Below are 20,277 nucleotides of genomic sequence, written 5' to 3'. Positions count from 1 at the left end.
GTATAAATGCCTTGTAGTTTCTGGGTGCGGGGTGCTAGCTTTGTGGGTTACCACCTAGCACCAATCTTTACGCAAAAATGAATTAAGTAAAATACCTCTGTTCTGTGTGTAGTTTGGCATTTTGCACACCGGGAAAACGAACCCGCTTTTGGGGATAACGCTCTGGGCCCCGCTGTGTTGTTTCCACCCCGCGCACCCAGCACAGCCCGGCGCTCGCCACTCCTCGGGGCTCTTCCAGGCTGCGCCTTGCGTCGGAGCTTGTAGAGCAGCGGTGTAAAACTACCGAATCCTGAGCGGGACGAGATAAAAGCGTGTGGGAGATGCTGGGCGGCACCGCTGCTCCCTCGCCTCACGCAGGTGAGGAGTGGTAGTACCAAAACCTCTCTTCGCAGAATCCAGAGAACTAAACCCGGCTTAAATGTATTTTGAAGAAAACCTGACCGGAAGCAGCTTTGACCACCCCCATTCTATTCCCCACCCTCAATTCTCTGCATGTGTTTTTCTCCCGTCTCTTCCTTCTCCCCACACAAAGTCCCCCTGCAGCCCCGCGGGCTGCTACGGCCCAGGCCCCCCCCAGGGGCGGACCCGCCGCCCGCGCAGACGCTCTCGCCGGCCCGGGGGCGGCACAGGGAGGCGCCGCGTCTTGCTGCTGCTGCCTGGGTTCGTGTCAGCGCCGGCTTCCCCGCTGTCCCGCCCCTACCTCAGCGCCGTGCCCGGGGCCCCTGCGTCCGCGCCTGCCCGCAGCCAAGATGGCTCTGCCCGCTTCACCTTGCCCTTCGCTGACATGGCGGCCGCGGAGTCAGGGGGCCCTGCGCGAGCCTGTTGTTTCCCACCCGGCAGCGGGGCCGAGTGCCTGAGGGGCGCTGCGGGGGTACGGCCCAGCCCGGGGCAGCCCTGGCGTGCTTTTGGCTTTTTCCTTATTCCCCGCTGCGATGTTTTGCTATCCGTGGCGTGCTGCGGCCTGCTTTTCCCTTCGGGGGGGCCTAGCTCGCGGCCGGATCTGGGGGGGACGGGACCGCCCTGTATTGCTCTCGTTTCTCTTCTCTTTGGAGTGGTTGTGGAAATAACGTGTATCTCTGCCTGCAGGAAAAGGGGAAACAAACGAGACTGGGAGGAAGAGGACCCTTCTCCTACGCCTCCCCCAAACCAGCTGAGTGGGGCAGCCGGTAAGGCCAGTGCCATCGCACATGCCATGGCACGCTGTCGACCTGTTTGTGCAGGACCGGCGGCCTGCGTTTGTCCAGGAGATCTGTTGGTAGCAGCACAGTGCTGCTGGCTGAGGGTGGCCCAGAGACAAAGTCAGTTTCCTTCAGAAAGTATGTGTCTTGATTGCTCACTGAAAATAATGAGGTAATGGCAGAGGGTGGGAAACAGAATTTGGGTTTTGTGGGCCTGTGGCTTGCTCTGCAGGCTGGGTTTCGTGGCCCTCTTAAAACACATTTCCTGGTCGAGGTTTGACGCAGCACAGGCTGTCAGTGTTGGTGTCAAAACACAACTAGATAAACCTGTTGGGTAAATAAATACCTGCTCGTCCACAAGAGGGAGTGAAGGCTGCCAGCTGTAATTTGCTTCTCTGCTTTACAGGCTTTGAATAAACAGCCCATCTGGCAGCTTCTTTTAATAAAAATCTTGGGTTTATTTCTACAGCATGCCAACCCATTTCCAGGAGGTCTCCATCACTGTCAAAAGATTCATGGCCATCACTAGATGTGCTATTTCTGATGCCTAGAAAAAGCCTTTCTCTGTGCCAGACCCAACAAACATAGTGGCATATGTGATGACTGACTGTTGGCATTGGCTGGCATATGTGCTTTGAAAGGTCACACTGTTCGTCAGCCCTGTCAGCTGATGTGAGGCATGTAACCAACCTGTTTGTTTCATTCCAGCAAGCTGGGATTGACAAACCCTGAAGGAAGAAGGAGGGGAATCCTGAAGTGTAGTGACAGACTGTTTGCTCCCAGACTCTGTCCAAGGGGACAGCTTCTGCATCAGTGCTGTTCCCAGGTATGGCATAGAGGTCATAGTGTGTCTCTTCCATATGCCTGAAGCTGAGCTGAGGTCTTGCTTATCCTCACAACTCTCCATCAGTTTTGGGAGTAGAACTGCAGTAGCCTTGACTTACGCTGCCTTACATGGGCAAACTGCACTCTGAACTTTTTGGAGGACTAAAGGGAGCTGATCCAAAGGAAAGCTTTTTTTAGAAAAAAAAACAACAACCAAAAAACAGTGACTTGTTTTATCTGAACCTGATCATTACGTGGCTGCAGATGTTGTTAGCCCGGCCATGGCAATACAAGGAAGGAGGCCAGCACAGGCAGCTGGCAGAAACAGCCAGTATTGCAGCAGCCCACACTGATGACAGCCTTAAGCTGCTGTGGTACCACAGCAGCAGCTTCTGTTGCCATCATCTTCCGCTTGCCCTTGGAGGGATAGAATTGGTTGGGGTTTTGGTGTGGTTTTTTTTTTTCCCCTCCAGACCAAGGACTGAAATAGGCAGTTTTGTTCTCTAAAATATTCATGTATTTAAAAGGTAGCATAAATCCTAAAAACAGTATTTGAGGGCAGTGTCTCCATCTCTGTGTTCCGTATGCACAGATCATCTGTGTTTTGGGACATGAAGAGCAATGGAGCTGAAGCTTCCCTCTGATGTGACTGTTGGAGGGCAGAGAATTGTGAGCTTTGTTTTGCTTTTAACCTTCCACACTGTTTTTCCTGGAAGCTTTCTGTGATTGCACTGACCTTGCATGTCCCTCCAAGGCAAGGCAGCTGGTCTTCAGTATCACAGCCAACATCTCCACTCTGTTCATTAGCGAGTTAGTCAGCATTCTGCAAAGGTCAGAGGTGCATCTTATCTACAAGTTTATTCAACAAAGAAGCACCTAAGGAGTGGTGGTGATTTTTTTTTTTTTAATCTGCATGTGAGTATTTATTTAATTTTTCAGTACTAATGCCTTCTAGGGATTTCTTTGGCCTCTATGGCTGTAACATTCCTCACTACCAGCACCCCAGGGATAAGAGTGTGTTGCTCTCTTCGTTTTATGAAAGAGGAAATAAATTTGAGCCTGGAGGGTCTAGAGCCATTGCCTGACTGTTGGATCTGGTTGCTCTGTCCTATCACTCTTTACCAAAATAGCAGAAAGATACAGCAGGGGGCAGCACAGATAACCACAGTCAACTTTTTTTTTTATTGCATATAGGTGGACAAAACAGATGAAGGAAGAACCTTGCAGAAAATCTGGAGTCTGTGTAGGAGCTGGGAACTAAATTCACATTTCATGAGAGACACTCTTGTTCTGTACATGTTTTTTCCATTTAAAGCTTCATCTGTTACTTGAGTGAGGGGGAAGACACCACAATGTCAGCTCACGTTTACCCACTCAATCTCATCGTCAGTGCTCACTGGGGTTTAAGTGAAGCTCCTGCCTGAAAGTTCTTCTGGCATAAGGCCTTGCAGTAAGGACTGGATCAATTCCGGCTCTATTTGGTGTTGCTAGAGGTGTGAGCAGGACTACAGCAGTGCTCTGCTCAGAGTTGTTACTGTTAGTGGAGAGTCTCAGTTGACTAACAAGGGGCTGTGCAGGGTGGCCAAAGGCTAATGGTGGAGGTATCAGGAGGAAACTGAGGGTGTTTGGGGCTCTTCTGCATCTTTCCTTGCAGGTGTCTTTCCTTGAGATCTACAGAGAGCACCTCTTAGTGAATCAGTGCGAATTATGCTTCAGCCCAAGGATTTCTACTTGCTTCTCTCTGTCATTCTGTGAGCTGCCCTACCAGGTTTCTGCCTTTCAGTCCTCTCATGCCCCAGACACTTGTGTGGCTCTGCTTGGAGCTGCTGGACTGGAACACTTTAGTTTCATACTCTCCAAAAGAGTTGCCCATCCACTGTGGTCCTCGCTGTGGAGCTGGATGGCACCAGCCCTGCCCTGCTGTCCACCCAGCTGGGCGTCCTTGCCCTCTGCGGTGGTGGACTGGTTCAGGGAGCTCAAGAGAAGGGTGTTGGGATGTGGGGATATTTCAGCTGCAGCTTTCCAAAGTGCTGTGCACAGGGTATGCAACGTAGCTGCCCTAGTGTCTCCACACCAGGAAATCCTTACCGTCCCTGTGAGATTGAGACTACTAGGTTTTAAGATGCTGTTTCCTTCTGCCTAGTGAGTGTGATGAGCTTTATGAACAGAGCCAGGAGGGATGGGTTTAACTTGTGACTTCCAGAAGCGTCAGTGGAAAGGAACCCTGTAGAACATGTTTTCTTTGAAATCAAAGAATCATAGAATCGTTAAGGTTGGAAAAGACCCTTAAGATCATTGAGTCCAACTGCTAACTTATCACTGCCAAGTCCACCACTAAACCGTATCCTCAAGCACCACATCTACCCTTCTTTTAAATACCTCCAGGGATGGAGACTCCACCACCTCCCTGGGCAGCCTGTTCCAATGTTTGACAACCCTTTCGGTGAAGAACTTTTTCCTAATATCCAATCTAAACTTCCCCTGGCGCAGCCTGGGGCCATTTCCTCTCATCCTATCACTTGTTACTAGGGAGAAGAGACTGACCCCCGCCTCACTACAACCTCCTTTCAGGTAGTTGTAGAGAGGGGTAAGGTCTCCCCTCAGCCTTCTCTTCTCCAGACTAAACAACCCCAATTCCCTCAGCCGCTCCTCATAAGACTTATTCTCTAGACCCTTCACCAACTTTGTTGCCCTCCTCTGGACACGCTCCAGCGCCTCAATGTCCTTGTAGCGAGGGGCCCAAAACTGCACACAGTACTTGAGGTGCGGCCTCACCGGTGCCGAGTACAGGGGCACTATCACCTCCCTGTTCCTGCTGGCCACGCTATTCCTGATACAAGCCAGGATACCATTGGCCTTCTTGGCTGCCTGAGCACACTGCTGGCTCATGTTCAGCCGGCTGTCAGCCAGCACCCCCAGGTCCTTTTCCTCCAGGAAGCTTTCCAGCCACTCCTCCCCAAGCCTGTAGCATTGCGTGGGGTTGTTGTGATCCAAGTGCAGGACCCAGCACTTAGCCTTGTTGAATCTCATACCATTGCACACATAATATGCCCTGAAGGGAATATACCCATAGCATTCTAGTTTTGCGGCCTGAATCTGTACCTCTGGGAAGCCTAAAGTCAGATTTGTTGTAGACTCCTAGTTATCCTACTTAGGACTGAGAGCTGTTGTCTGTGGGTTTTGCTGTTGTTCTTCCTTTACATCTTTAAATTCGCTCTTATTTTCTTAAATGAAGTACAAATATGTGAGAACAGATTCCCTCAGCTCATAAAGCAGTGCAAAAATGCCAGATAATTTGTGTTGACTTCTGCTTAGATTTTCATGCTCTAAAAACCCAGCTCAGCCGCATTTGCATCTTCTGCAGTGGGACCATGGAAGGGAAAGAGATGTCACCGAGTCATCACTCAGAAGAGAGCAGCATATTGGACCTACTCTCTGTCTGTGACCTAGCAGAGCGCTTTCTGCCTCTACACAGCTCTGAAAACAGTGAGGAGCTTTTTTGTTCTGTGGATACATTTCCCTCTCCACCAACAGGTAACAGCTTCTGCCTCTCCACATGCTCTTTCTTCAGCCAGTACATTATCTATTTAAGCTATGTGTCATTTGACTGAGTAATAGCAGTCTGATACCGGTGCATCTGCCTCATGCATCTACCATAACTATACTCTGTTCCAGCTTAACAGATACAGTGTGAACTGTGTATTGATGAGACACAGGAGAAGAGTTCAGAGGGATGCCATCAGCTGCTAATGTTTTGACAACACCACTTCTTCATGTTTAGTGTCTTCTCAGACGAAGAGAGTTACCTGAACTGACATACAGAGCAATCCTCCAGGCATCAGTAGGAATTACAGTCTCAAATTACCATAGTTAGTAAGAAATGTTTTTAAACTTCATTGTGTTCTTCACATGCTCATCATGTATCTTCCACTCATGAGCTCAGGATGTGGCCTCTGTTGCCCATTACTTTAAAATTATGACAGTGAATGTTTGCTTGTGCTAATGACACGAGTGTGATGAGAACCACTTCAGTTCAACTCTTGGAAGACAGCAGTTACCTCATTTGAAGGAGGACTGACTCCTGTAGAAGTAGCATTTTAGGTCAGCGCCTGCTGCAGATTCTCAGGAGTAATGGTGTGTCTGAGAAGATGAAGGAATAGCTGGCTCATTCTGATTACTACACCCCTCAGCCCAGTCAATGTGAATATATGGCAAGAAGTGTGAATACAAAATGCACTGGTCCAGTGACACTTCTTGCCATGTATTCATACTGTCTGAGATGAAAGTTTTAGTAATTATATTTAATATTGGGGGTGTGTGTGTGTAAAATCTGGTCAACAAATAATGTGTGGAGATGGTTTGTCAAGGCACCTGAGCAGGTGAAATGTCACTGATGACATTTCTGGTTGCTTTGGAGTTTTAAGTAGTGTAAAAGTAGAGTTTGGCCCCTCTTCTTCCTCTGGCACTGTGTGGTTTACTTTGGCCTAGTTCCAAGAAGTCAGGTTGGAATTAGATGTGTTGAATTTTTTCAGTGGGAATTCCACTATTTTGCATGATAAACAGCTAAGCAGCAGGATTTACCAAACTAGTCTAACTCTGTTGATGTTGACTACTTGCCTGTGCAGTTGTCTTCGCCTCTGACTGTGGGACAGCCAGAACTGTAATGAAATCTGCGAACACTAGATACCAATCCTTGCTTTGGTTTTCCTATGCAGACCAGGAAGTCACGTGTCTTATATTACTAATGGTGTAAATCTTCTACTGTAACCTCTGCTTTAAACCATGATCCATATCACATTCCATGATCCATATTGCATTAGAGAAATAGTGTGTCTGGTTTGAGGTTTTGCTTTATTTTTTTGTGCATAAGAGTGGTGAACACCACTATGATGAATGTCCTGAGCAAGCCTTTTCTGCTGTCCTGGGGGGAGAGGATGGGGAAGTTTCTGTAACAGTGAGATGGGCTGGAAAGCATTTGTCTACTCAGATTTCACAAGCCCCATGTCACAGGTATGAAGAAATTCTGGGAGCTGTGGGGCAGTTCCTGCAATGTTTGTAGGGCAGCTTAGTTGCTCAAACATGATTTAGTGTGGCTCGGGGCAACTGGACTTGATTGCTCTGATGAATGGGATGCACAGAAGAACTGCATGACTATTCATCAGTCCTAAGACTGGTCTGAGGCATAGCAGCGGTGACATAGGCAGAAATGAAGATAGGCAGCTCTAAACCCAAATGACAGCATTGGTCAAGTCACTTATGGTGCATGTATGGAGTATGTAACTGAAGCTCAGCACCAAGATATGCTGAGAGGCCAGATCCTGCCTCCTTGCTGTCTCCAACACCCTCTGGTGTCAGCAGGGATTCCAGGTGTGCTGAGGAGGGCAGATGAGGCCTATGAACCCTCTCCTTTGTCATCTGTTTTAGAGACCCCTCACAACTGAAACCACTTGGCAATAACTGTGGGATGCATGCTGTAAAATGCTTGTGCTCCTGGGAGTGAAATAACCCAGCATCCCATTGGACTCAATTCATGCTCTGAACTTCTCTGTTCCTTTCTCATTGTAACAGTGTCAAACCAATATACATACTCACTTGAACTCTCGTTCTTTTTTGACGCAACTTCAGCTTTCTAAGCCATTGAGTTTGGTGAGTGTGGCAGAAGAGGCAGGAGGATCATTTTAAAAACAGTTTATCTGCATCAGATGCTCTTGAACAAGCAAGTTCTGTCAAACATGTTTTGAGAAAGGAAGCTCCTTTGCATGTTTGTTTTCTCGTGAGAGGTTGTGAGCTGCTTCTGTGACACAAGATAAATTAGGAGAGCAGGAGTGGCTATAGCTTGCACCCCACAGTATGACCAGAAGATTGCATCCCAGGGCTTGGGCAGGATACATGATGGGTGTTCTTATAAAACTTGAAAGGTTTTTATTAGGGGTGGGGATCTTCCTTAGTGATTCAAAAGCATTTTGAAGGCCATTAGGTCTCTGAGAATGTGACACCTTCCTTAGCAAAGAAGCAGACTGGCAGCATAGGCTGTGTTTTCTGACATCTGTCACATGAACTGGACAGAGACTGACTGAAATATGATGCCATCACAGCCCCAGGAGTTGGAAGTGGATATGGAGGTATTCCTAGTTCCTGAGTCACTGGTAATAGGTCTTACTAGTCTAGAAAGGCTCCATCACTTACAATAGAAGAAGGTAGTACCTATTAGCCGTGAAAACAAGCATCCCTAGGCAAGAAAACGTTAGTCCTTTGGGAATACTACTAAATATCTAAGTTGTGTATAAATGAGTGGTTTTACAGTTTGTGCGGGAGCGAGGGTTCTGCTCTTGCAACAAACATGCATACTTTTAGCTTGTTGTCATTGTGAGTTCAAGTGTTTAAATGGTGATAGACTGAGAAAATTAAATTGGATCAGTGAACCTTTCAGTATGCTTCCTTTTTGGTTGGTTTTTTTTTTTCCATACTGGAATGTTTCCAATCTGCATCACTCAGTTGCACAATGCTGCAGCAACACCTTGCTACTTCCTCAGGATTAAGAAAAATTGCCAGCAGAAGTTCTTACTTGGTAGTGCTCAGGTGTGTGTGGGAAGAGGCCTTAAATTACTTGGATTAATATTTGAAAGGCAGCTAATAAAGTTGTTTACAATGAAATAAGTCACTGGCAGCGTTCCTTTTTGATGTAGGGCACTGAACACTGAAACTGTATGGACAGTGGAAACAATGTTTGCCTGGAAAAATTGCAGCCTAAAAAAAGGTTAGAGAATAGACTACGGATGTGGTGCTGGCGGGGTCCTGGGCTCTGCCTATGCTGCATAGTTTGACAGAGCAGGGTTTGCCAGCACAGCCCTGGAGTGATGCTACCAAGCCTGGAGGCAACGTTAGAGAGCTCAGCGATGGCACCGTGCTTGGGACACTGCCTGTCTGAAGGATGGGCAGAGCTCAAGCCCATCTGCCTGCATGGTGGTTCCCTGGGGCTAACGATCTTTGGAGGGGGTGTGTGTGTGTCGTCTTGTTTGTCCTGTAGCTTGTCCCTTAATTGCTTTTTCTTTGTAATGAAAAGTAGTTTAAAAACTGTGTCCTCAGGAGAATGGATGGGTAGACAGGGTCATCCATTGGAAGGGGAAGGTACAGGAAAATGTAGCGTAACAGGAGCAGAGAAAATAGAGGAAAGATGACAGTAGGAGAGGAAGGATGATGCTGAGGAAATGGTGGGAGCAGGAAGACTGAGTTCACTGTGTGATTGGAGAGGCCTGTGTATATCTAAAAGCTGGCTAGCTTTTTTAAAGAAAATAAATTATAAAAGCCAGTTTGGGGATGTCAACCTTTAGGTGCTTCTCCAAAAGCACTACTTCTGTTCCTGCAATTTGCTTCTGGTTTGAGCCCAGGCATACCTTTGGTTATTTTCTTTCCATGGACTGCCCTGACCTCTCTAATTCAGTGAGAGTTCCAGTCTGCCGTGACTGTGCTTCTTATTCCTGTTCCATCCTTAGCACTGGTTCTCAGGTGGCCACACAAGGAGTCAGCTCAGAGAATTGACCTAGCTTGCTGGGCAGCCACATGAATATTTGTGTGGAAGAGATGGGGACAGCTGCTCTTTCTGGCAGCAGCACAGATGTATGCCAAGATACAGTGGTCTGCAATGTGTCCTGTCTTTCATATGGGGTTACAGTTTTTCCATAATGGTGGCTTCTGGAAAAAGTGGTGTTAGAGTATTACTGCTTTTACAATGGGGGGACCCAGGCTGTAGGTTCTTTTTGATCGATCATGTTTTTTGTAGGCTTCCTTCAAAAATAGTCCATTTGGAAGAAGTCATGAGAGCTTGGGGGAAGTGGAACAGAACCATTTCACCAGAGACTCACTGGCTCCAGGCAGATCAGTCTGTCTGGGCCATGACACTGCTGCTGAAATTGCTGCTCACATCAAGAAGACACCTGATCACAAGATTATCCCAGTTTAAAAATAAAAGCCATTATGATTTTTGGACTGTTATGGTTGCTTCTGGGGTTTCAGTTGACCAAGCACATGTGTTAAACAAAGCAGAGATATCCAACCTATTAACACCACATTCAGTTCTATAGGTGATTATGATTTCTCTGAAAAAAAAAAAAAAAAGCTGCGTATTCCCAGTGAATTTACATGCTTAGTTTTGCAGTGGGTTGTTATGTCTTTTATTAGCATCTGAGGAGTCATGCTAATGTTGGTGCATGTGTTCTGACTTGTCCTTAAATGCTCTCTCCTGTTTACCACATCCACTTGCCTGTCAAGAGTTGCTTAATCTCTTTTGCAGAAGTCAGTTGTGTTTACTGAAGAAGTCTGGCATGGTTTGTACTTTTTCTGTATGGGAATTGTGCGCAAGTGCTGACACAGAAGCCGAAAATGAAAGGTGCAGATTGTACTGGTCATGTCAGCAGCAAGCTTTCAGGGCTGGCACTTCATGGGTGCTTACAGGTTCAGTTCAGTTCAGCTCAGAACTTAACTGTGTTCATTCATTACTTGCTATAGAAATTATAGCTTGGCTGTCTCAGCTATGACTATTACCAAAAGTAGCAGAATTTCCAAACTCACTTTTGTCTGACCATGCTGAAGACAACCTGAAGGCTAAAGACTTTTATATATATTCTCATTTAAGTAGTCTATGTTAACTTTGTAAATCCAAAACATGCATGATATTTAAAATCACTTTCAGACCGAGCGAAAGCTGAGCTAAGAAGGACTTGTACTTGCAGTCCTGGCTGCTGTGGTTAGATACAGAAACTTCTGATAGACTCCCTTTACCAGGAAGTTATAGATTGCCCAAAGAATATCTTAATTTTTTTGCTTGATGTGGAGATGAAGGGGAGGGTGCTGTAGAAGTGTGCTTTGTGCTGTTATGAAGAGTCTCCTTTGCAGGAAGTAAACACGCTCTCCCACTTGCAAACCTTCTTCACCAAACACCATCGGAACTAATGGGGTTTTTTTTGGTAGATTACCTGTGCCTAACTCCCTCGGCCTTGCTGAAGATCATGGTCCCTATTACGGGAATTTTTGGGTGTTTTATTGGTTTTGGTTTGTTTCCTGCTGCCCTCTAGTGGGCAGTATTACCCGTTTCAGATGCTAGCAGCTTTGCATGCTTGGAACTTAGAGGGATAGCAATTTATTTTTTTTTCCTTCAGCTGGTGGTGGGGTTGTATGTCACTGTGCCGAGCTCAGACCTGTCTCAATTTACTACTGTTGAGAAGCGATGCTAAACAATCCCCAAGGCTGATGTGGGAATACTTCTCAGGAATGTTGGTTGCACATTGTTTACTGCATGGGTCTTGGCATAAGGTGGCTGATGTTGTCTGTTGGTGAGGTGTTTGGTTTTGTCTGGGAATAGCCCTCCTACTTCTGTCTGTTACATTTACAGCAGTGCTGGATCTGATTTTGTTATGTAAATGAAGAGTCTTTAAAGAATGGTTATATGATGCTTTTTTGGGTGCAACTGTCATATTTTTACCCTTTCCAAAAGTTGTTTATAGCAACTTTCTCCTTTGTCCCTGATACTGGTATAAACATCCAGTTATTTGTCAAGGTGGGTGATTCGTTTAAGTTACCAAAGGCATAGAAGCACCTATTTTCAAGTGAATGTGTATTTTTTTAATCAATGATTTCTAACCAAGTACACTCTCAAATAGGATGAAAATAATAGATTTTTCTTAATATTCTAGTCTTCTCAAGAGGCAAAAAAAGGTGAAATGTTTCAAATACTAATAGTTTTGTATAGATGATGTGATCCAGTGGGGGCAGATGCTCAATGGACTTGAATTTATGTAGCTCCACTGAAGTCATAGGCAAGCCCTTGGGTCAAGTAACTACATGGTGCTGGTGAGTTTGGCTGCATTCATTTTCCAGGCATTTCTTTGTGGCCCAGTTGTGTTGAATATTGAATGAAGCTGCAAAGTGGGATTCATGCTACCTTACATAAAAGGAATACAGGGAAATTCCATGACACAAAAATAAAGCACCCAGCACCACTGAGTTGCTGAAGGTCTTACGTCTTTTGTAAAATATTTTTTCAGGAATGTGTTACATAAAACATCTAGCCAAAAACAAATCATGGAAGAGAAAAAGGCAGTGCTTTATTCTTTACAATCTAAGGAAGAAAACTAATGCTATTTTAAGGAGCATTAAAGCACTATACTTAGTACGGGAAAAAAAGGAGACATGTGACTTGCCTTTTAAACTGTAATGCTTCAGAGTACCTCTGTAGAGGTTCTGTTAAAATGAAGTTTGTATTAAACCTTTAATAATTAGAAATCAAGTCCAGAAGAAATGCTTCAGTAACAAAGACAAGGAGTTGCACTTATGCACTGTAGCTGTCTGATTGGATTCTGCGGTTCTGTGCATAAATGAGAGCGTGGGAGTTTGTCTCTTGTAGGTGCTAGGGAACAACTGTGCAGCACAACTGTGTGCTGTAGTCAATAGTCTGCTTATACATAGCAAGGCTTACTAACTGAATGTATAATCTGCATCCCCTACATTGGCAAAAGATTTTTAGTGAGGTTTTGTTTTCCTGTGTGCAAAAATATGTCAGATTTTTTTTTTTTTTTCAGACACTGTTCGCTTTGTGGAGCTTTCTCTTAAATGCTTCAGACTCCTCATTTGCAAATACTGAGCTACCTTGCTTGGAGACATAAGGCGTCAGAGTCTGATTGACAAGGCCTCACCCAAATGAACTTTCGATTTAAGTGGTTTTGTCAGTTCTGATTGACACACAATACAACAGGAAGCATCTTCAGAGAAGAAAATGCAGGACAGGGTAGTATGAAAATGCCTAAAGTGGGTCGGAGTGAAGATTGATTGAGTGGTAACTTGTCTTCAGCAGGAGGTAACAGTGATATTTAAGGAGCAGTACAAACAGAAGTGATCCTGTCCCTGCAAGCCTTTAGGTTCCAAGACTTCTGGTTTAGGAGCCACAGATGGCGTATCACTGTGTCACTAGCTCCTCACGAATGAGACCCTTCCAGGAATTTGTCTAACTGCTTTTGGACCTCTCTCTTTCTCAATGTGGGAGGGAGACTGTGGGGAACCACTGGCTTAGTTTTGCCTCTTTTGCTTCCTTTGGTCCCCTGGATCACCTGAGTTCCTGCAGGCTAAGAAACAGTATATGATCACTGCTGTTTCTTTCTCCAAGCCATTTTTGGTCTTACAGACATCTCACACATTCTCCCTGATGTATTTTTCCAGGCTAAAGAAACCTGGTGTATTTTACTTTTAACTCAAAGAAAAGCCATTCCAAGACTTAGGCAGCTTTAGACTATCCTTCTGTGTGTCCCTTCTAGTTTGTCAATGATGTTTTAGAGATGTGGGGACAAGAACAGTGCACAGTGCAATGTCTGTGACACAGCTCAGAGCAGTCTGTCCTTGCTTTTAATTCTTTGTGCATTGTTTTGCTAGCTTTTTTCTCCACAATTTGGTACTTGTATTTCTCCACAATTTGGTACTTATATTGGAGGAAGGGAAGTCTTTCCTTGCTGGGCACTGAACTATGCCTGGGCTAGGACAGTGGTCTCAAAAAGGTGCTGTGTTGAAAGGTCTCTTGCTATGTAGTAATATTAAAGTCTAGGATCCCTGCAGGTAGGTCAAAGTTGTCTTTTGCTCTTTCCTGGCCTTTTTGTTTGTTGCAGTATGTTCACATACTTTGTTCTCTTCTTCCTTCCCTTATAATATTCCTTGCTTTTGCACTTTCACTGCCTTGTCTCCTACTCTGTGCTAAATTGTGGTGGTGTCACTGAAATCAGGAATTAAACTCCTTAACACCAACGTAGTATTAAAAAGCAGGCATTCTTTATTACAGCGCCAGATGCACGGGGGATAATTCCTTCTAGTGTGCATACCGCAAGTTGCGATAGACAGAGCTTATATTGCTTAGTTATGTACATATGCATTAAACTTCCTGGAATAATTATACATATTCATTCCAATTTTTTGAACTAATTATAATACTTGCATCTTAATTACCTGTGAGTTTTAAGTCCCTTAGGAACCTCTGAAGAGATATCAGGCAGTCTGCAGTGGTCCCTAGTGGTTTGTTGAAGTGGTGTTTTTTTCTGTGCTTTACGTGAACTCTGGGTCCTTCTTCCACAGATGGTCATGAGTTGGCCCATCGGGTAATCTTGTCACAGTGTGTTACAAGGTATGTTGATTTCAGCTACTGTTCTGACTCTTATCTAGATGTCCTTAGTTCCTTTTTTCTTGATTTTTGACTGGCTGGCTTGCTGCTAAGTTGTTTGCACCACTCCAGGATGTTCCCCATCGTGCTGGGGAAGATTATGTCTTTGAATGCATTCATGCCTAAGGTCCCTTACGACAGTGGTGTGTTCCCCACCCCACATCTCCACTGTCTGTATACAGCCACCTACCTGCTGTGAATTCTAGGTAATGCAGTCCTTTTTACCCTAAAAAGTATACAGACCTTTCAGTAGATGGTCCTTGAAACAGCATGGAAATATTTACTCTGACAGCCTGTAATTAAAGACCAGAAGTCCTAAATGCTGTCCTCCCACCCTGTGCTGTGTGCTGTGTCTTCAACAGGATCCGTAAATCAACTGTTATTACTGGACTTTTATTTCAGGGAACTTCACAGTTTTTATCAGCTTTACTTTCAAAACCCTGTTGGCACAGTTTTCAATAAAATGTTTGCTCTGCATCTGCCTTTGATGTTTGTTGTGCTCGTAGTAGTCCTTGTGTTTTCCAAGGCAGTTTTCCGTTTCTTCCTGGTTATAAAGCTCAAGGATTTGGCTTAGATTTGAAATGGCAAAACTAAAATGGGAAGATTGTTTTAGTGATTTAAAAACATCAGACTGAACCCTGATGACCTATGGGTCACGTTCAGGAAAAGAAATGTGATCCTACTTCAGTAGCCAGAGCAGGGATTTACTGAATATCAAGCAGGGAGGGGAATCTGCATATCTATATAAAATGTCATGGTAACAAACCATTATTGGTATTAGTTTCAAAAAGGAGGCTGCACAAAAGTTTGTACCTGCTTTCAGGATGCCAAATAGCTAATTCCATTATCATAACAAATGCATTTATTGCTTTTCTTTAAGCTCCATCTACTGGAGATGGCCGGCTATGAATGCTTTACTTCACACTGACAACAGCAGTTTGACTGTTAGTGATAGAATATCATAGAGCTCTAAAAAGTGCACACATGGCATATACAAACAATATATATCTATTTTAGATCTCATTAATCTTTTACCAGTTGTCTGGGGTGAGAGGGGCCTAGTTCATTTGCTGTCAATAACAGCCATGCTATCAGCACACATCAGTACCAGACAGTGGGACCTGTAATAGGTGTGTAGAGCTGTGTCAGGCCACCAGTGGGACTGGGGTCTTTTAATCTCACCTTGCCCTGTGGCTGTGGTATAAGAGTTCCTGTGGGCCATTTCTTCCTTATCTTTATCTAAACTGTCATTCCAACCTGGGCTTTTATGTCTCTTATCATAGCTCTCAGTGTTTGTCCTTTGCTGTGACCTGATCTAGTTCAGACTGCAGTAAAGTCTTTATGGCAATTGTTCCTAAGGTGGCTGCGAAGCAGTTTTGTACATACTTATGCCAATGCTGTTTTATTTTACCAGGACAGTTAGTGAGCATTAGCTGTTTAAATAAGAAGGAATTAAATCCTGTAAATAAATGACAGAGAACAAGACTTTTTTCAATTCTTTATGAATAATTTTCTATCCTCTGAGGTGCAGATGAGGACTCCTTTGAGATGGAAAATTGTATACTGGGAACAGAAACCATTCAAGTATGTGCTTTATAGAGGGATGATAGACAAGTTTAGGCTATATGAAGCCTGTGCCTTTCAGCCATCGTTTGTAACTACCATGATGCTGTTAAACATTATGGGGACAAATAAGAATTTCTAAGGTAGTACAAGAAGACCTCAAGAATTTTTACTGACAAGATACAGATTGATACCAGGTCGGGGTGGGGGTGTCCTTCGGTAGGCAGATCCTACTGGCTCTGTAAAGCTGCAAAATACGGTGCAGATGTGGCTGAAAAGCTGGTCCTTGCTTTGGGTTCCTCTTTAATGGGTGATTCCCTGGGCTTCCCCATTCTGTAAATAGGTTTTTATCGCATATGTAGTGTGAAGTTTCTTCTGTGCTTGAGGCTTTCTTTTCTAGCTCTACTTAGCTTTTTCAAAAACATCAGGTCTGTTCCTCACCCCTTGGAGTCAACAGTAGAAATGGATCTGTCCTGGAACAACTGGATGTTGGCAGTCAACTGATGCTGCTGGAGGGAGCAGAGTGTTTACTGAAGTTAATCGTCCCAACTATTAACAAAGGTCCACTCAAGATGGCTGCCTTCACTACACTGAGCTCCCATCTGAAACAAATTTGTCTATAAATTATCTTTAGTTGGGCTCCAGAATCTTCAGGGAAGGCCTGTGTTAACAGGTCTGTGTGGCATCTGGTACGTCTCTGGGTAGCCAGCATGGCCTGTAATGATATTTCAGCAAGTAAATATCATTCCTTGTCTAGTCCTTCAAGAGCATGACTGCAAAATACACTAATGCCCATGATGCCAGTTTCACACACTGGTGTTGGTGCCCTTCCATGCTTCTGTGTATGGCTGCATGGATTTACTGAATGCTACAGAGCAGTCGAGTCTGGTCTGCAATAACATGAGCCTCTGGCTTGTCACAGGCAGGAAGAAGGGGGTTAGAGATTCTTATTTTCCTGTGACAGTTATTTTAGTGCAAAGCTGCAGTATAAATTCTTCAAGTTCCATTAGATTTTTATAAAAGAGATGAATGCCTTGTTTTGACTCATCATCTTGATCTTGCCCGGGGACTGTTTTTACCACATGATTCTCACTCAGGCTGGCCTTGAGCAAGCAACAGGAGCCATTTCCTTCACATGATTATAATTGAAAGCACAGGCTGCTCTTGTAGAGATCCTCATCAGCTTCACTGCCCAACTTCATGCCCTTCAGCAATATTGTCGCTCTGTGCAAGGGTGCTGAAGTGCCAGTAGAAAGTATATGGGTTGAATGGAAGAAAGTGCAGGATTCAGGAAAGGGAAAGAAGACATTAAAGTGTCTGTGAAGTTGAGGGAGAGGTCAGGAATCCTGTGCAAAATGGGTTTTGTTGTTTAATCTCTAGCTAATAGATTTTGATTAATCTTGTTATAATTTCAAAGCGGAGAAGCTCTAGGAGCAATCACTGATGTAACTGGGGGGCTGGAAGGGTATGGGAAGACAGACAGCAATGGCAGTGATGGAGAGAATATTTTACATGTGTGTGGAAGCTGGGCAGCATTACTTCTTTACCTGTCACCTTGGGTTACCATTTTAACTGCAGTACTTTCTTGGACAAGTTACAATTTTATATGCTGAATTCCTAGATAACCTTCCATAGCTGTACTGGTTACTGTTGAGAAGTGACTATAGATTAGTGTGTTCATGTTGTTTGGATCCAGGTATCCAAAAAGTATTTCTCCAAGCAAAGTGCAGAGGGCTGGGAGAATGTCCTCTGCTTTCCTATGTTGTGGTGAATTTGGGTGCCACTTGTGTGCACCAGAAGGACAGAGTCATTGTTTTTTCTCCCAGACTTCTTTGCAGAGTCTGGATGAAGGCTGTGCTGCAGGAATACAGACCTTCATTCTCTGCTGTGTTGTTTCCCAACCTTGAGAATCTCTCTTCAGAGACCCATAGGAGAGGATTTCATAAAATGACCCTTCTTTACAACACCAAAGCTTTAACAGGATTTCCCCATGATCTGATGTATAGAGGCTGTGACACCTCAGAGCATGGCTGGGAGGTGAATGCATCCTTCCAGATCTACTCTTGTGCTGGATTAGGAGCTGCCCCCTCCCTAAGCAGACTGAATGTCTGATTCCCTCATCTTTCTGATGTGAAATCTAGCAAGTGCTCCATCCCTCTTGCAATGCTGTTCCTGTAAAAGTTTGGTTGGGTTTTTCGTGCTGGTTTATGTCTAAATAAGGTTAATATGAATGAGATTTCAGTGTATGTCTGAGCAGTGAGTGCTTTATGTTTGAAACATTGAGAGGCAAAGAAAGAAGTTCAATTCCTCTACTACTGTGGAGAAAAAGGTTCTGTTCCCTTTTTTTAAAAAAAAAAGAAACCCAAACCTTTAAGATGTGATTTTAGCTTTAAAATCATGCAAGAAGTATGCATTAAAAGATTCATTGACATGAGAGTTACACAGGGGAAAAGACCACAGAGTGGAGTGGGAACACAAAGGGGTTGGACGGTTAACTCCTGCAGACTCTGCTGTAGGGTGTCCTGGTTAGACTTATCCCATTTTTAGTTCTGCTTTTAAGGAAGAGAAGCATCTTCTGTAGGAAACAATTTCAGCGAAACTCCAGTTTTCCTTAACAGCTGGAGAGGAGAAGCTACAAAGCATTCATGAGGCCTGTAAGCCAGGGTATATGTTTTTATAATAAAGTGCTACAATAATGCAGTAATAGCAGCTGTGAAACATGCTGGTATATGCATGAATTTTTCCAGTCACTTTGGAGTGCAAGAACTGCTGTACAGCTGAAACATCTCCACAAAATACTTCTTTTTTTCTTGAAGAAAAATGAAAATGCATGCCATGGATCTTTAAGTAATTGAAATAACTGGGAAAGGCTGTAGAGGAGTGTGTTCCTGTTACCTGGACACTTGTTCCTGGTATCTTTTCATTAATGTTAGATTCTTTTGTGTGAGCCTCCCAACGTGTTTACTCCTTTCTTGTATAATAAAGCTGCTCTTTGCAGCTTAGTATTATGGTGTTGTTGCAGTGCAGATAATGCAACTGCAAAAATTACCCAAGATGTATATATCTGTGTTGAGTGGCCAGCAAGTGGCAAAACAGGAAATGCCTGTGATAACCTTGTTATGTAAAACCAGCGTTACCCTTCCTTGCTGTCTGCAGAGCATGCCTTGGTGTCAGCTTGTCAGCTGCATCGCGTATGTGTGGGTGGTAAAGATCTGTGAAAATGGCTTAAAAATCCCAAGTTTAAATCATGAAGGATGTCGGGCTAGGACAGAACAATGGAAAAGGGCATATTGGCTTGGAAAGCCATGCTGAGGCCATCCTGTGCCAGCCTGCTAGGGTATTTCTTTGATAGCATGGTGCTGTGTGGGTTATCCAGGTTAGCATGGGCATTTGGGGAAGCAGTATATCTGCATCAGCCTGAAATGCAGCTGTACTCAAGGCAGAGAGCCCAAGTATTGATGCTGCAGAGCTTCCAGTAAACCCCTGAGCTTCCCACATAATCAGATGCTCTGGGCATATCACCTCCAGTCGAGTTGCGAGCAATGTTTGTAGTTTAGATGGAGAGTTGATACTCTGGTGATATTACACATAAATAAGAAATGTGACTCCTCAAATATTTTCAAAAGCTCTTGTTTCCATGTTTGTTCTCTTAAATAAGCTGTTTTGCTTGCAGTAGCTTTCACTTCTGCTTGATTTTCTGAAGTGTATGCCTCTTTGGTGGATGTATGTGTCACCTGCCCTGCACCCAGCCTCACTGCTTGTGTTGGAAAGCTTTGCCTCTGGTGCAGTCCATGGAAAGATAGCAGTTTGCATCATGCCACATGTTGGAGCATGGTTGTACGTGAGTGTTCTTCCCACTCTGACAGTGCTTTTATGTAATTCATCATAGTTACTGCTGAGGTGGCAAACAGCCCCCTGAAGCTGCCTAAATAAATCAAAAAATGTTCTTTCTTTTATTACCCATTTACAGGGATAGCTTATGTAAGCAACATGCGCCAGAGCGCTGTGTGCTAAAATACCAGTATATCTTAAGCGTTTCTGAATGTCGCTGAGATAAAGTGTATGAGCCTGTGTGAAGTACCTGCAATTGTGTAAGCAGTGAACTTGTACAGTAACAAAGGATGTTTCTTCATTACTCCATGAGCAAGATTTTTACTATTTTTTTTTTCCCTGGTCTGATTCTAAAAGTAGGGGGTTTGCCTTGTAATTGTCAGTCACCTGCCCTGTTACACAAAACACTTTGGAGGACCCTCAGAGGCCTAAATTCTCTGAATGAAGTTCAGCTTCTTCTGGGTATCTGTTACACCAATGATCATTTACACATAGCCTGACTTTCTCCTTTTCACTGGGATGCTTTCACTACACATATATCTCTGTCAGTCAAACCTTTTCTCAGAACTACAGCGTGACTATGTGCTAGGAAAATGATCTAGAGTTTATGGGACACAAAAGGCTGTGCACTGACAGTTGCCATTGAAGTGCAGCAAGAGGAAGTGAGATACATCTGCCCTGATTGCC

The 20,277-nt window shown here is 44.3% G+C and overlaps 1 protein-coding gene across 4 annotated transcripts in view; it reads left to right on the top strand.

The window, feature by feature from the left end:
- Positions 1 to 578: 578 nt before the first annotated feature.
- The window catches only part of CHGB (chromogranin B), a 79,347-nt gene continuing 59,648 nt past the window's right edge, over positions 579 to 20,277 (top strand). The window contains exons 1-4 of one of the 4 annotated variants that reach the window (XM_064446707.1): positions 579 to 660; positions 1,087 to 1,166; positions 1,887 to 2,004; positions 5,368 to 5,537. In XM_064446707.1, the coding sequence (XP_064302777.1) occupies positions 5,375 to 5,537 (163 nt within the window). In that variant the 5' untranslated portion in view covers positions 579 to 660; positions 1,087 to 1,166; positions 1,887 to 2,004; positions 5,368 to 5,374. Of the gene's footprint in view, positions 661 to 687; positions 872 to 1,086; positions 1,167 to 1,886; positions 2,005 to 5,367; positions 5,538 to 20,277 lie in introns of those variants that run through there. The other 3 variants (XM_064446708.1, XM_064446706.1, XM_064446709.1) reach the window with 3 other exon arrangements.

Source organism: Phalacrocorax carbo, chromosome 3, assembly GCF_963921805.1.
Source record: "Phalacrocorax carbo chromosome 3, bPhaCar2.1, whole genome shotgun sequence".
Lineage (NCBI taxonomy): Eukaryota > Metazoa > Chordata > Aves > Suliformes > Phalacrocoracidae > Phalacrocorax > Phalacrocorax carbo.
Note: the sequence above shows the minus strand (reverse complement) of the source record. Positions and strands in the feature narration are given on the sequence as shown.